We start from the raw sequence: 18,090 nt of genomic DNA on the forward strand, positions 1-18,090 counted from the left end.
CCCGGCTAAGGCCCCGCCCCTCACCGGAAGGCCGCCCCCTCTCCTACCCTGACTGCCTATATTAATCCATCACCTCATGTCCCTGCTGAAGACCCCGCCCCCTCACCACGAGTCTCCGCCCCTTCACTGGTCTATCCTGTTTGTGTGATCTCTTCCTGTACCCTGGAGCTCCGCAGGGACCAGAGACAGAGCAGCCTTCCAGGCAGGTAAGTGCCAGTGGAGGACTACATGTTTAAATGACATTTGAGAGGGAAGGGGGGTGTTGGAATACTTATGCAATGGGGGGCTGTAGTTATTTTTATCTTTGGGGGGATGGGGTGTTTTAATACTGTCGGTGCTGGGGGTGATGTAATAATGTGTGTGAATGTGGGGGGGGGTATTATTATTGTGTGTGAGGGCTACTGTATATTCATAATACCTGTGTTATATGTGGGTCACTGATGATTTCTGCATAATCTGGTGATTACTGCGTTATCTGGCAGCCATTACAACGCTCCCTGATCAGGTGGTCACTGAGAACCTCTCTGCATTATATGGCAGTCACTGCGACACTCCCTGATCTGATGGTCCCTGCGAACCTCTCTGCATTATATGGCAGTCACTGCGACATTCCCTGATCTGATGGTCCCTGCGAACCTCTCTGCATTATATGGCAGTCACTGCGACACTCCCTGATCTGATGGTCCCTGCGAACCTCTCTGCATTATATGGCAGTCACTGCGACACTCCCTGATCTGATGGTTACTGCAAACCTCTCTGCATTATATGGCAGTCACTGCGACACTCCCTGATCTGATGGTCCCTGCGAACCTCTCTGCATTATATGGCACATCACTGCGACACTCCCTGATCTGATGGTCCCTGCGAACCTCTCTGCATTATATGGCACGTCACTTCAACACGCCCTGATCTGATGGTCCCTGCGAACCTCCCTGCATTATATGGCAGTCACTGCGACACTCCCTGATCTGTGGTTACTGCAAACCTCTCTGCATTATATGGCAGTCACTGCGACACTCCCTGATCTGATGGTCCCTGCGAACCTCTCTGCATTATATGGCACATCACTGCGACACTCCCTAATCTGATGGTCCCTGCGAACCTCTCTGCATTATATGGCACATCACTGCAACACTCCCTGATCTGATGGTCCCTGCGAATCTCTCTGCATTATATGGCATTCACTGCGACACTCCCTGATCTGATGGTTACTGCAAACCTCTCTGCATTATATGGCAGTCACTGCGACACTCCCTGATCTGATGGTCCCTGCGAACCTCTCTGCATTATATGGCAGTCACTGCGATGCTCCCTAATCTGGCTGTCACTGCAACCTCTCTGCATAATAATGTCACTGCGACACTCCCTGATCTGATGGTCCCTGCGAACCTCTCTGCATTATATGGCAGTCACTGCAACACTCCCTGATCTGATGGTCCCTACGAACCTCTCTGCATTATATGGCAGTCACTGCGATATTCCCTGATCTGATGGTCCCTGCGAACTTCTCTGTATTATATGGCAGTAACTGCGATGCTCCCTAATCTGGCTGTCATTGCAAACCTCTCTACATTATTTAAAGCACACCCACATTAGGCACACCTTACTTACAGAGGCTATTATCATGTGTCTTTTCTCCATTGCAATGCACTGGTGGAGATATCGGGCCACTTACTTGTGTCTGCCCCCCAGGCCAAAAGTTGCCAGCCAGCCCCTGTGGAAGTGGGATGATTTTTATAAAACAAATGTTCCTAACCCCATTAATTGTGTAAGAGATTAGTGATACTCAGCATTGTCCTCTGGGGTTTGGACTGAAGTGGTCATTTGTTCGCACATACAGAGTATTATTTCATATTGAGTAATAGTGTGCCCACATGCCAGGGGAGCCAGAATAATAAATAATTTATTGCCTCGACTAGTAATAAGATAGACATTACTGAGCCCATTTAAAAATAAAGTACTATCCCTTTATAATATGATAAATAGTGTCCCCATTATTAATAATGTTATATTATTAATGTAATAAATAAGTAGTGAAATCACAATTCTGTGTCAGAGCATCCATTTATAAAGCTTTACAATATTTTCGGTCTCTGAATTCTTTATTTTCTAACTTGTTCACATCAATCATATTGGCTATACACATTGTAAAACAAGCAAATTAGAATTTTTTTCTAAGTTCTCATGTAACTGAGTTAATTTCAGAAGGCAAACCAGACACAATAACTTTAAATTCTATAGAATTGAATTCCCTTACAAAATTAAAATAATGATTTGTCCTACAAACTAGTTTCTTGTTTCATTTATTGGTAGGCATAAATGAATTTAAAGGTCAGTACACCCACAGCCGTTTTTACAGGAAAGCAGAAGACTACCATGGCAAGACTGTCCTAGTGGTAGGAACCGGAAATTCAGCAGGAGACATATCTGCGGAAATCAGTCACACAGCAAAACAGGTAAAATCACTACATTTACTTATGTACATGTCCCTTATTCAAAGCTTAAATGACAATGGGAGGGGGGGGGGGTTCTAATCTGTATGTTCTTAACTGCTTCCACTTCCACAATAAAGTGTATTAGAAGAGAACTCACAAATCAGTAAAAACAGAAAAATCAGAAACGTGACTTGTATATATATATTCCTGCAGGAGATGAGACCAGCAGTACACACAATAGTGTAAAGCAGTAGTGCATGGTATATGCAACAAACAATCAGAACCAGTACAGTATATCCAATAGTGCAAAAAGTTCTGTTTATAAAGTGCATAAAAACATAGGGCCAAATATAATTGGGTGAGAGTTTAGAAAATTTGAGAGTACATAGATTTTTGGTTACAACCAGTGGTTCAGAATACTTGCTACTACTATTAAAAAGACACCACTTTATTAATAAGCTTAATGCTTTGGGCCACTCTCCTGCTTACTTGTGACACTTAATATTACAAATCTCTATACCAATATTGATAATGTTGATGGAATGGAATCAATCAGGGCTCTAGTTTCTGAAAGTCTACACTATAAGGGTCCTGCTGTTGAATTTTTGTTATTGCTTATTGAAATTGTGTTCCACAAAAAAAAAAAAAATTGTTTAAGAGTTCCTTTTTTTAAAGATCAGGGGACAGCTATGGGGTAGAACATGGCCCCATCACATGCAAATCTTTTCATGCACATGTATGAAAAACAACATAATTATGGCCCATATTGTTTTTTCTGATTTCAGATTTTTTCCACCAAAATTTACAGAAAGAATAAATATGAAAACACTCTTCTTTTGGCAGATAGTATTCATCTGCAACCATTGAAATATGGTTTGCCTTACTAACAATGGTTGAGAATAGTACAAATAACATCTGATCCTACATTTGATCCTCTGTTGCTAGAGGTTATCCTGAAAATGTAATCCAGAAGGCTATTTAAAAATGTGAATGGACTCTTCTACATATTCAATTACATCCAAACACATTTGCAATACTGTTCTACATCACTGGCATATCATACAGTCTGCCAAAGTCATTTGATGATTGTGTCAAAAAAAGCTTTTATTCTGTAATATGAGGTGCAGTAATGTTAATGATATGGTAGTTAAATCTGACATCGGTCCCTTTAAGACCAACAAATGGTTGTAACCTAAAAACTGAGTATTTAAGTGTTATGGGTGCATTAATTTCCAGTTTTTATGTCTTGGCGGCTCTTTTGTCGATCATGTTAAAGGAACCAGTTACAATATTTGACATCATTTAAGCTGTGACAGACATTTTGTCATCTATTTGATAATGTGTTAGTGCAACCTAGCTTATGTGGGCAAGACAATCAGATTATTGAAAGAAAGAATAGCATTACATCCTTCCAGGGCCGGTTCTAGACCTTGTGGAGCTCAGGACGAGAGTTCAGTTTGGAACCCCGCTACACACTCCCGAATAGAGGGTATGGCTTTGTGACACGCCCCCTGATCATCACTTTAGGAAACACACCCAGCAGAAGGAGGATGCACTGCTGTTTCATCTTCTCCTGCAGCCACTCTCAGAATGCCAATGCGCGACGATGTCACGCCTGCCATCCACCGGCATTCTGGATGACTGGGAGGAATTGGGAACACCAGCACAGTTTGTGAATATGGCACTGCCAGAGTTTGTATGACATGCCACACAGAGCCCATTCACGTTATGCCACACAGTTATACACATTATGCCACACTGTAGTAGTGCCCCTTATAATACATTATGCCATGCATTAATGCTCCTTACACATTATGCTGCACACTGTAATGCCCCTTACACTTTAAATGCCCCTTACACTTTATGCCGCACATGGTAATGTCCCTTACACATTATGCCACACATGTTAATGTCCCTTACACACATTATGCCACACACACTAATGCCCCTTACACATTATGCCACACAAGGTAATGCGTCTTACACATTATGCCGCACACGGGAATGCTCCTTACACATTATGCCACACAGAGTAATGCCCCTTACACATTATGCAACAGAGTAATGCCTCATACACATTATGCGACACTAATGCCCTTTACACAATATGCCACACAGAGTAATGCCCCTTAGAATATGATATGAATGATCAGATATACATACCTTTTTCACACAGCAGCAGGGGCCAGAGATCAGAGTCAGACACAGGCAGGGCCTGGGCTGCAGCAGTAATCACAACCCAGACTTTTGAACAAGCAGGGACTGAAGGGAGCTGTTGAGTGAGTGGTGGTGGTGGTGGTGGTGTGAGGACCTGCAGTACCATGTGCACCGGGTACCCTGGCATGTTGCCACCTAGTGTGAATGTGAATGACTTGGAAGCCTTGGCATGCTGCCCCTAGTGTAAATGACCTGTGTGCATTGGCATGCTGCCCTAGTGTGAAGGATCCGGTGCCCTAGCATGCTGCCCTAGTTTGAATGATTCAGGTGCAGGTGTTGGTGGTCTCGCCCATTTCTCTTGCTGTGGACAGGGGACACACACTGCCACCAATCTGCTGCTGCTCTCCATGTCCTGGACCTGGTGGGTTGCCTGCCTCTCCCCTGCGTGCCCAGGGACTCCCAGAATGCACTGTGGGAGGGAAGGTAAGTGGCAGAAAACCACAGCGGTGGGCTCACGTGGTGGGCAAGCACGGGCGGGTGCTATCTAATTAGATGGTGCGGGCAGGGACACCTCTGCTGTGCCCTTAGGCTGCAGCGCCCAGGGCAATAGCCCTGCTTGCAAGCCCCTAGAACCGCCACTGCATCCTTCTTCCATAAAGAAGGCACTTTGTAGGTTGATTCTATCACACTTCCAGTGGCAAGACATTTTACACTCTATAAACATACCTTGAGAGATTTTCGTTACATGCCTGATAATCGGGACATCAACAAACTTGAGAGTGACAGCAGTTGTGAATTTGTGAAGGAAGAGACTGTTGATATAGTTCTCACTGTCAGTGAGAGGAATCTGACTAATATCCTTTTCAAAAAATGTGGACTAGAATTGTCTAAAATGTTGATATTTTCCTGCTTGTCTCACCCTACATTTTTTACAAGTTGCTACAGTAAAGCTAAAAGTGAAAAAAATTGTGTAACATGGAGAAGCTTGTAGCGAAGGGGGAGTGTTGAAAGTTGGATAGCCCTACTGTGCAGTCTCCAAGATGCTTCTTTAGGATGGCTACAATTTGGACTTCTGCACATGCATGGCACCATATTGTCACTGTGAAGAAGCGCCACAGTGGAACACAGACATGTTCCACTTAGCTTAGTGAGACCTTGCATTATACTGCCTTCCACAAAGCCATTACTGCTTGCACCCTGCACCACTACCAACATATAGTCACTGGTTGGTGGTCTGTATGCTCCACTCAAGTTCTGCTTCATGCTGATAGTCTATAGTGTGCATAACTGAGTACGGTTGTACTTCAACATTGCTGCTAAATAAACCACTTCACTGGTTAAGCACTGTACTATTTGGTGACTCTGAGGGATACACTGGTGTATACGATTATTCTCCTATCACCATCACCAATCGTATACACATATTTCAACAGTCTAGTACATTGGATTATATCTTATTAGACCTGATTAGTGTTCCATTTATTCCTTATCATAATACCAATCTGAATAGTGGTAAGCATAAATACCTTTAAGGGAAAGTCTCTTATATAGTAAGTGAAAATCTGGGTTATGGTTTATTACAAGTATATGGTATTATTCATAACATTAATGAAACATTCTACACTGACCTATACAATACATACATGTGTGTTTAGGCATAACACCCATGCTATTTTTAGTATGAGCAGTAGAAAAATAGAAACATTTACTGTCGCTTCAAGCCAGAATAGATTTAGATTCTGCTGACTCCAGTTTCATTGTAAGAATTCTACTTCTATTGTTATATTCCAGGTGTACCTAAGTACCAGACAAGGTTCCTGGGTAGTAAGTCGTGTTTCCCAGCATGGATTCCCTATAGATATGGTCCTTTCAACACGCTGCTATTTCTGTATCACTAATTCTTTACCAAGTGGACTCTTATCCATGTTGAATGAGAAGCAAATGAACAATTGGTTTGATCACGCAAATTATGGATTACAGCCTAAAGACCGGTAAGAACTAGCTAAACATGTAGCTAACCAAATATAAAATTGTACCAAACAACTAGCAGTGTTATGTACAGTAGTTAACTAATGTTTGAGTAGGTATTTTCCCAAAAATGTTGGTGTGGCTGTAAAGTTGCATGATTATGAAGATTTACTTATATGCCATATATAAAACAACAATATGATAAAGAACAGCTGGCCTGATTCAGAAGTGGACGCTAATGCATGTGCGGCTGTGATTTATTTCCGGATTCGCAGTTGCGATATATGTAAATGCCACCACCTAGTGTACTAGCATGTGATGCACTGTGCAGTCTCTAAGGTGCCCATTTCAATGCTCGTGGACAGTGCAGCTCCACTGGTGGTTGTAAACACTCCACCTTTGGCACACCATTGCTTGCACTGTCAACACTTATGAGGCACTATGGCTGACGCAGTGTCTCCTTCTGAAAATTCTCTTAACATGGCCTCTTTAGCTGTGGCTGTGGGTCTGCATTTGAAAACGCAGTCACCTTCACTGACATGCCTGTGTCACTCTCATAACACGTCCATGAGATGGCATTTTTTTTGCACTCACTTCAAGCCACCTCCCAGACACCACCTAGGAATGCACATGGCTTTCCACCTCTAACTAAAATGGGAGCAATTCCATACAAGGCAGTGGTCTCTGCATACACTCTGTTGTACGCATGTGTCATAGGGGTTTCCAGGAATTTTTGCTTATGTTCAGTAGCAAATAATTGCTCAACTACGCAAACATCGACATTGTGTCCACCCCTGATTTAGGCACAGCAATGTTTAACACAAATATCTTTTGTTTCTATGGGGAAAATGTACTAAGCCTTGGAGAATAAGTGTAGAGAGACAAAGTGCAGCCTGTAAAGTTACACTGAGGAGCTGATTGGTTGGTACTTTATCTCTCTCCACTTTATCTCGCTCCAAGGTTTAGTACATCTCCCCCTATGTGTTTTATGCTATTGAATATCGACTAAAATCCTGTAATCAATGTCATTACTAAGAAAACCGAGCAACGCTCAGTCCACATTTTCATACTAAATAACATAAATAACTAAACCATAATAATAACCATAATAATAAAATTGAATGGGAATTTTTTTAAAAACAATACTATTTTATTTTATTAATCACTTAAGTGACAAAATGTATTCTTATTTTATTATATTAATAAATAATCATTATTTTCCATAAAAAGATCTGATTTCACAATGAATACAAATCGCTATTAAGGCATAAACATCACCTGTTTGTTTACTTGTTACTTGGTGCACAGCAAAAAGGCAAGTCATTGATTTAAATATATGTGCGCATGCGTACATCAAGTCTGATTTCTTTTAGAGATAACCACTGTCATATCTTACAGATCCTTGTTGAAAGAACCCATCGTTAATGATTATCTACCCAGCCAAATCCTATGTGGAGCAATTAGAGTAAAGCCAGATATTCATAAATTCACTGAATCAACAGTTGTCTTTGAGGATGGGACAGTAGTGGAAGATTTAGATGAGGTTATATTTGCTACGGGATACAGCATCTCATTTCCATTTCTTGATGACTCAGTCATTAGAGTTGATGACAACAAAGTTACTCTTTACAAGAATGTTTTCCCAACACGCCATGAGAAACCAACACTAGCATTCCTAGGACTTGTTCAACCTCTCGGATCCCTCCTGCCAGTTTCCGAACTTCAGGCCCGCTGGGCAACCAGAGTATTTAAAGGTTTGTGCAGAGATGTAGGTAGACATTTTTCTTCCTTGCTGTCTGTTAGATTCTTGATTATGTATGTAAATCATGTGCGAGTAGAAAGGCATATTAATCGGGATGTAGTTAGCAGACCGGCGGACAGCATGCTGCCAATCTGAATCCAGACGGAGGAAGCCCGACACAGGATTTAAGATAGGCATTGAAATATTGACACCTATTTTAATCCCGACGCCGGAATACAGAAAGATGCCAGCTCGAGCAAGGTAAGTCATGGGCATTTTAGCTGTTAGCAGCAGGGGGATAGTGTTAGGTTTAGGCAGCATAGTGGGGTTAGCGTTAGGTTTTTTTGGGGAGCGGTTAGGGTTAGACACCCCTGGGGAGGGTTAGGCACCACTAGGGGGGGTTAGGGTTAGGAACTAAGGGGGAAAGGTTAGCTTTAAGCACTAAGGGGGGAGACTTAGGTTTAGGCACTAAAGGGGAGGGTTAGGGTGCGCAGGGCCGGCAACAGAAATAATGGGGCCCGGAACACACATTTTTTAGGGGCCCCCCAACCCAGTTTCCCTGCAGCCAGCTCCTCCACTTGCCAACCGGCTTCCACAGTGCAGCCCCAGTACCTACCTTGCTGCAGCTCCTCTGTCTAATGGCAGTGCCAGTGCGGCTCAGCGTGACTTCATGATGTCACGGGCTGCACCGCAATAAACAAAATAACCTCTATTGCACCGGCGGTGGCTGGTGCAATAATGTTTTTTTTGTTTATTGCGGTGCATGACGTCACACAGCGCCATGCTGGCACTGCCACTAGACAGAGGAGCCATGTCAAAGTAAGCTACAATAGTACACAGACAACCCCTGAAGACCTGGCCTGTACTTGCCTGATGTGCCCTGCCAATCATGCAGCAGCCCTAGGCCAAAACACAACTTTATATCCTAACAACTAAATAGCTACTATAAAGAATTACATAAATAAATACATTGAAAACAAAAGCAAGAGATAATCCTGCCAGATATATGAAAAAAACGTTAAGCCTCAAACTTGCGCTTATCGTTTTATTGTAATAAAATCTGAATTATTTTCTGTCACCATACTATGGTATGGAGATGTCAAATTCATTAGATGTTTGCAGATAACAGAGAAAAGTTATTTTTCTCTACATTATCTGCTGTCACACATACTGATGTTGGTACTTTTAAGTGTCAAATAGTTCTGGTTAGAGTGCATTTGGCACTTACCACCTCTTCTTGCCTCTCCCCAGGGCCGGCTCCAGGTCTAATAGCGCCCTGTGCTGGCCGAGTGCTTTGCGCGACCAAAACTGGAGGTGTGGCCTAATTACCATAGGCCACGCTACTTACATGACTTTATACGAGGGGCGTGCCCACATGACACACCTCCAAATAACGTTAGCCTGGGGGGAGCCTCACTAATTGGGCTTCCCCCAGCCCTCTCACAGCACTGAATGGATGCCAGGTGCATGCGCCAGCATCCATTCAGACGCCGGGGTGACGGCACAGCCGAACAGCTGCGGCGGTGGGTGTCCCCCAACCCCCAGATTTGACCAACTGAGGGCCACATTGGCCCATGGGTTGAACAACGGGACAGTACTGTCCCGCTGGAATCAGGATGCTGGGGAAGGGTGCGCCCTCTATGGGTGGCGTCCCTGTTCAACCGTTCAGGTCGAACACCCCTAGAGCCGGCCCTGCCTCTCATCCACTGTTATGGACTATATTTAGCATTGGTGTGGGGTGGAAGGTACTGATGAGGACCATGGTAATGATATTATTGCATTGTTATAGATATTTTAGCTAAAGATAAAATGCATAATATTAAAGTGTAAAAAACTTTTGTACTTTATCTTTGTTTAAAATATCTATATAACCATGTAATAATATATTTGCCATGGCTTGCAACACACCCTTCAACCCCACACCACTGCTAAAAATACAACTTATTTAACAATAAAAATTTAATGGTAAAGAAAAGGGTTAAAATAAATATTATAATCCATATATTTCATTTTATTTAATAACAACAACTACACTACCTAAAACATTACAGACACTGTGTCACAGACAGCCTGTCACTAACCTACAGTAAACAGAAGAGCCTCAGTCCAGGAGTCACACTGTGAGCCGGTGCAGCAGAATATGAAAGCAGGGAATAGAAGGCGGAGGTAGCGCCACATGGCTCTGACTGTCAATCAGTGAGACTAGCAGCAGCACAGCATAGGGCCGACTGTGCTGCTGTGTAAATAACCATGGGCAGGTAATGAGGCAGTGCGTGGCCCGATCAGCTGAGTTGTTGATGGACCATCCACTCACGGCACCCCTTTGGGAGCCCCCTACAACCTCAGTCCCCCCCTGTCGCCGGGCCTGAGGGTACGGGGTTGGGAGGGTTAGGGTTAGGCTACAAGAAGGGAGGATTAGGGTTTGGGGGGACAAGTGGGGAGAGTAAGTATTTACCCGACCCCTGTTGGGATACCGACCATCGGGATGCCACTGTTGGTATTTTGATAGGAGGCATCCGGACTGCCGGTATGACATACCCATTCCATATCAATCATTGTACAATAGCTCCACCTAATTCATAATAAGTTAATCATGCGCAAATATTTTATTTTATCTCTAAATCTATCCATGCTTTATGTTACAAATCTCGATTTCCAGTAGCTTTTTAGAATAATTAAATTCACTTTGAGTTTGTGTGCCGCTGAGGTGCCTGCCTGACTGAGGTGCCAGCTGTTCAGGCCTGACATTTGCAAAGTGATGCTTGGAGGTCGAAAATAGGAGATTGATATCATCAGTGCCTGTGTTTGCTTGCTAAGTGTGTGTGTATATATATATATATACACACACATACACACACACACACACATATATATATATATATATATATATATATAAAATCTTAGGAAATTATCAAAACTCAGACACACAGTGGCTTCACAGGGCACTCCTCGCCTTTTCTCTGAGCTGCCTTATGCAGGTTTTAACTGTGTTCTCAGACAGGTGTGTAACACCTTTTTAGTTTTGTGGCAGAGGAACCTACATTCCCAGGCCTGAACAAGTAACTAACTAATGCCACCTACATGTACCAAAGTGAAAAATTGGGTGAATCAGTTTTCAAAAATAAACCATATTGGCAGATCCTATAGGTGTTGATATAAGTTTTCAGTGGTGTGTAATGGAGGTTAGTCCACATGATGAACAACTTAACCAGTGTTGGTTTATTAGCCAGGTAGCATGAGTTGCAGTGTAGCACATGGTTACTACAGTAGATATACAGTACAGCAGGTTCCACTGATCCAGCTAGAAATGTGTGAGGGTTAATGTAGAAAGTGTGCTGTATTGAGAGGTACATACTTGCACACTTATACAGTATATACTGGTGGCAGTGGAATACACGGTGTAACTAGCGGTGGTGACACAGTGGTATTTAGCAGGGCCATACAGAGACACTCATGAAGCTCAAAGATGCACGGACATGTTGTGCATGCACAGTAGCGCATTGGGGTTGGAGGTTGTGTAGTAGCGTGAATCCAGCACTACAGGATCTCAGCAGCAATGGAAGAGGAGACAGTGCAGAGCACTCATAAGCAAACATACCGTAACACATTAACATTCAAATGCACTACAGTCCACAGTTTTGTAGAAAGACATTTAACATATGTGATTTTAGACCCTTGGTCAACATATCAGCAAGTTTCTCCTCACTAATCACATATTTCACGCTGACTAAAATGCTATCTACCAGCTCTCTTATGACATGGTGTCTTATGGCAATATGCTTAGTCGAACCATGATGTTTGGTGCTGGAGGAAAAGTCAATAGTACGTATGTTATCACATGCAATGCTGACAGTGTCACATTGACTAAGAACACCTAGTTCACACAAAGTCTCATTCAGCTGCAATGTTTCTTTAGCATTTTCCATGGATGCCAAATACTCAGCTTCAGTGGTAGACAAGGCAACAGTAGACTGTTTCCATGATAGCCCAGCTAACAGCTGTGCCTGCCAATGCAAAAAGGTATCTGGTGTAGGAATGCCTATTATCTTTATCCGTTCCCCAATCTGCATCACTGAATGCTTGTAAATACAAACTTTAGGAACTTGTACCCTTTAAGGCATCAATGTGTACAAGGGAAAAGGAGAGGGATATCCTAAGCACTGGTTAGACTGATAACAAAGTCAGGTGTAATAGGTGTGTTCCAAAATAGGCTTCTAATGTATTGTGGATCAAATCCAGTAAGATCTCTTTATGGAAGTGCACCCATGAGAGTATATGCCAATTACCATAGCCACAATCCCTCTCTAATCCCTTAACTAGCATGCATGTATGCATATGCATGTACACATATGCGTATGCGCTAATACATTGAGATATGTACACATACACATGCATATGACATGTGGGTATGTGTACCTTCATACACCATAAGACGCCACTATGTTAGGGATTCTCAATATGAGCCAATCCTTAGACTATACTCTCATTCAAGCGGCTCATGTTTGTCCGTTTGTTTACATATGCTAATTAGCCACGCATTGACCTTCATCAGTACGGATTGGCTCCGAAATAAGTCCATCAGCTCATATTCCTTTGATTGGACGAACCTATGATTCCTCCTATTGGACACTGTTGCATGCCAATCATGATCGCCATAATTCTAGTGGCCGCTGCTGGTTTAATACAGGAACTCACGTCATCCTCTGCAGGTCACCCATTGAGAAAGCCTCCTGGCGAAACGCGCGTCTGGGCACCATAGGGAAACCCTTTGATCACCAGGGGAACCCCTTATCGGCGGTCTACCATGAGCAGCCACTCCGGTATCACAGGTATCTTCTTCTGGGACAGAGTTCAATAGCGCACCATGTCTCTGTCCCTGCACTGTATACACATCAGGGCACAGCGGGGACAGCCTAGTGCACGGATGTCCCTATCTTCTATACTTATTCCCATGAACATCCCTTCTCTCACAAGGTATTCTTTCTTCGTTTATCTTTTCACTATTGTGTCCTATTTTTCATACTTATCTGTTCCATAGGCACTCTCATTTTGCGGGAAATAGGAGAGCGAGTCTGCACTGAAATTTTTTCATCAGGTTCGCACTCTGAATATCCCGCTCAACAGCTGATGCCTGAGTCCTAATTCTATCCCCATGCACAGGAAGATATCCGCTCAAACGGTGTCCATTGCTTATGCAAAACATCCTGCAGCAGCCATTTCTCCCGACGCTATTGGAGAGACTTATACTCCTATTTACTTTCCTGCTTTCTATCACACTCTAATTTATAATTATCAGTAAATATATCATATCACATTTGTTTTGTCAGGATATCATTGTAACTTGTCTAGAAAGTATATATGATTTGCGCTGAGATACTCATCTGATTTTTTATTATTTATCAACCCTTCAGGAGAATATGGTATATCTTCCTGTCTAAATTGTTATTTGCACTTTTAATTTTGTATTTTTTCTGCTCATCATTTACTTTATTGATTACCAATTTACATAGAACTATTGCAATTTATGTGATATATCTGTTTGTATAATTTTTTCTGCTCATATATTATACTGATACTCATTTATATCCCCACATTGATGATGTCCCACTTGTGAAATTCATCAAAAGGGACAGCCTGTTGGGTACTACCCTGAATTTCAGGGAGTTTATTAGGTAGCCACCGGCGTCTACAGTGGAGGGGGGTATATTATTATCCCTTTACTGTATTTTATTCATTTATCTATTTTTGCCAACAACCGGACCATAGTGTCATTATTAGCGTGTCTGACCCACAATCATTGGGATTTAGAGATTGGAGATATATTGTTGACCCGATCTCTTTTCATTCACCTACCCTGTCCCAGATTGCATATTTTGTCTGTTTTGTTCATCTAGTGTTCTATATAAAGATGTTTGTCTTTTATATTATACTATTTTATCAGCATATGATTAAAAGTTACATTTTATATCTAGTAGGTTGAGTGCCCTCACAAAAAGAGAGTACCTTTCCTTCTTTCACCCTTTAAGGCATGTCAGAATATGTTTAGCAGCAGTCCAATGCTCTCTACCAGGATTGATTGGAAATTGGTTTACAATACATACTGAATGTGTGATGTCTGGATGTGTGTCAACACTTGCATACATTAAAGTTCCAATGGTACCTTTGTAAAAGAACTCTACTCATTTCCTCTATCTTTGCCTCTGTCATTGACTGGCTTGGCATGGGCCATTAAAATATGGGGCCTGATTCAGAGGTGCACACTAACTACAAACAAAGCTGATGTTTATGTACTGTAGTTGAGACATATTTTGCTAATGCGCATGCACATAATATTCTGAAATCCCTAACTGCACAAGCATTGCATAGACACAAATAGTAGCCCTGGGGGACAAAGTTCCCATTAAGCTGAGTGTTTGGAAAGATTTTTCACATATAACCATTTAGTACTCTAGTCCTGAATGCAATGCACAGCAATGTGCAGGAGTGCAAACAGCTTCTTCATAATATAACCTTTTAATGTATAAGCAATGCCTTGAGGAAGGGAGAGGCCACTCCCGAAACACGTAGGTGAAATGTGACACGACTATTTTATACGTGGAAGTGGCCAGAGTAGCCCCCTGATAGGGAACCTAAGAGAAGTTATCCGGATACCTCCACCTTTAAAATCTATGGGCCCTTATTAGAGGGACTGCTGGTTTTGCATGTGACGGATCACTATTGTTTGTGAGAGATCAACCATATAAGAAATCAACACCCACTATACCAAGGAAAGTATTTTGTTTGATAGTAACATCACTGTTTTGACATCAGCGCATCCTGATTATCAGTACTTGTTTGCATATATTTTGACTGACTATAAGGGTATAGTCCTTTTCTGTGTTTTTGGGCTGCAGCTAAAGTGCTTGTCAGGGCACCTGGGACTACTCCAGTGAATATTTTACATATATATATATATATACAGTTAGTTCAAGACAGCACTCTTGGGACTTTATATAGATATAGTCGATACATAAAACGTCCCGTTTCAGTCCTACCGGAACTTTACCACTTTGGTGTTTTAATTATTTTCTTCGTATAAAAGTCCCAAAAGTGCCGCCTTGAACTAACTGTATCTATTGGACACGTGAGTGGCTCCAGGGTAGAAATATTTTGTATATCGAGGAGTGCCGGCTCATGCCTATGTTATATACAGGTGTGATAAAGCAATGTGTTCTATATTTATTTTTCTACTTCAGGGTCCATAGGGTATCCACAGGATACCTTGGGGTATAGGTGTGACGTCAGTCGCAGGGCACCAAAGAGTTAAGCTTTCAGCCTCCCAGGATGCACTAGGTCCCCCTCCTATACCCCGCCCCCGGGCCAAGGCACCTCAGTTTAGTTTGGTGCCCGGCCGGAGTCGGGTGCACCTGTTGGAGTGGGGGCTAGAAGAGCCCCTGAAGCTTATTCTTCATGCAGCTGTGGCTGCACATCTGGATGAACAGCATGGACAGTCAGTCCTGACGTCCATGCTGTCTTCCCTACACCCCGCCGGTACCAGAACGCCGGTACTGATCCGGGGATGCTGGTGGGCGTCTGGGGTCACAGCTAGCGGTGACCCCAGATGCTCCGGACCATGGCCGGATTCAAGGGGGACAGAGGTAAGCAGCGGGGTCCCGCGGTGGGTCCCCGCTGATCACATGGTCCTAAGTCCCCAGGCAGGGGGCTCCCTGGGGACTGGCTGCAGCGTGGAGCCAGGCGACCAACCTGCGCTTCCACTACCCCCTGGGACAGCGGACCGCAGCAGAGCGGTAGCGCTGCGGCGTCCCAGGGGTTAAATGCATGCCAGGGGAGCGCGCCTTCCCTGTCTCACAGCCGGCGCCTCCCCCGCTGCACACAGCCCTCTCTGCATGCTGCCGACTGGTCCTGTGGCAGCGCTCCTCCCCCAGGCCAGCCTCCTCTCTGCTCCTCGGCGGCCATCTTCTCCAGAACGCATGGTGAACGCTGCTGGAAGCGCTGGACGGAAGCATCGTGGTCTGGGTCCCCCCGCATACCTCTCCTCCGCTGTGGTCAGGTCTGTGTATGCAGCGCTGTGTCCTACCAGGCCCTGTGTCTGTGTAGTTGAGTGATCAGCGCTGTTAGTGCAGGAATTGTTATTTTTCTGCATTGTATGTGACTGTGCTAGCGCTGCTGCCTGTAACTTTTCTTCTCTAAACTGTCAGCTTTATTACTGTCCCTGTTCTTTCTGCTAAAGCCCTTGCGGTGCGGTGCTGCAGGGTGGTCTCTCGCCTATTTAATACTTAATTGGTGAGAGAGGTCACATACGTGGTGCCATCATGTCTGAAAGTGATTTTCCCCTCCGGCTACAGTGTACCACGTGCAAAGTACCGTTAGCGGAGGGGGAGGGTAGCGCGGAGGGCCTTTGCCGGCAGTGTTTGTCCATGGCGCGGCCTATTACGGTTACAGCACCGGTACAGGAGCCGCCCTGGGCTTGTTTCGCTCAGGCGTTAACAGCTTTAGTGGGCCAGTTAGCTCCGCAGCCCGCGTTTACTCCGATGGGTTTGTCCCAGCAGTCTGTGGTGTCGTCACCCATGCAGGGGTTCCCACGACAATTGGTGGTACCCCACAGTCTCCCTATTTCCCCGCTCCCGGCTTCTCAGGAGCCAGCGTGGGTTAACTCCCTGACGAGTTCTGTACAGCACTTGTCGGATGTGTTGCAAGGGGAGTCTGTGATGCGGCCTCATAAAAGGCCGGTGGCGTCTCTGTCCGCTCCTTATGAGGATGACGAAGGGACGTCTGATGATGGGGAGATTCTGGATCCTTACGATCAGGAACCTCTCCATACTAAGGACGCTGATGCTAAGTCCAAAGTATATATTCCTGGACTTATTCGGGCGGTCCGCACAGCCTTGGTGATTGAGGACGAAGTTCCCCCAGCGGCTAAATCTAAGTATGCCTTTTTCAAAGATGTGAAGGGCGATGCCACAGTCTTTCCTCTTTCGGGTCAGTTGGTGGACCATTTAGAGGAGGCGTGGAAACAACCTGGCAAAAGATACCAGCCGCAGAGACGCCTGGCGGTGGCTTATCCGTTCGCGGATAATTATTTTGCTAAGTGGGAATCCCCTCCACAGGTGGATTCTCACGTGACCCGTCTTGTCCGTAGTGCCACATTGCCGATGCCATCCATGTCCTCCCTTAAGGATGCTACGGACCGCAAGGTAGAAATCTGCCTGAAGTCCGCTTATTCCCTTGCAGGGGGGGCAGCACGGCCGGCTATGGCCATTGGCTGGGTTGCCAGAGCGATGGAGCGCTGGGCGGATTCATTAGAGGCTTCTTTTGAATCCGACTGTCCGGCCGATCAGGCGGAGTTGATTGGCAATCTCCGTGATTCGGCCACCTACATCAACGAGGCGGCTCTAGACATTAGTACTCTGGTGTCTAGAATTTCTTCAGCAGCGGTAGCTGCTCGTCGCACCTTGTGGCTGCGATCCTGGAAGGCGGACGCAGATTCCAAGAAAGGTCTGGAAGCGTTGCCGTTTACCGGAGAAGTTCTCTTCGGTCCGGATCTGGATAAGATTGTGGCCACGCTGGCGGCAGCCAAATCTGCCTGTCTCCCGTCGGCCGCTGCTCCTTCTGGTTCGGGACCATCGTCCTTTCGGTCATCTAGGGCCCAGGGCAGGCCCAAACCACAGTCGTTTCCTCGACAGGCTGGCCCTAAGAAATCGGTCATTCCCCGGAAGCAGGCATGGAGTACCAGACGTCCGGCCCCCAAGCCAGATGACAAGCCTGCGGCCTGACGGTCCGGGCCTCCCT

The 18,090-nt window shown here is 44.5% G+C and overlaps 1 protein-coding gene across 1 annotated transcript in view; it reads left to right on the forward strand.

Annotated features, from left to right (window-relative positions):
- Positions 1–18,090, forward strand: part of LOC148540773 (dimethylaniline monooxygenase [N-oxide-forming] 2-like) — a 53,474-nt gene that overhangs the window by 18,146 nt on the left and 17,238 nt on the right. The window contains exons 3-5 of the mRNA XM_088481709.1: positions 2,314–2,456; positions 6,384–6,583; positions 7,959–8,314. Of these exons, the coding sequence (XP_088337835.1) occupies positions 2,314–2,456; positions 6,384–6,583; positions 7,959–8,314 (699 nt within the window). The remainder of the gene's footprint in view (positions 1–2,313; positions 2,457–6,383; positions 6,584–7,958; positions 8,315–18,090) is intronic.

This window comes from Taudactylus pleione, unplaced genomic scaffold, assembly GCF_031769625.1.
Source record: "Taudactylus pleione unplaced genomic scaffold, aTauple2 ptg000017l, whole genome shotgun sequence".
In the NCBI taxonomy this organism is placed as follows: Eukaryota; Metazoa; Chordata; class Amphibia; order Anura; family Myobatrachidae; genus Taudactylus; species Taudactylus pleione.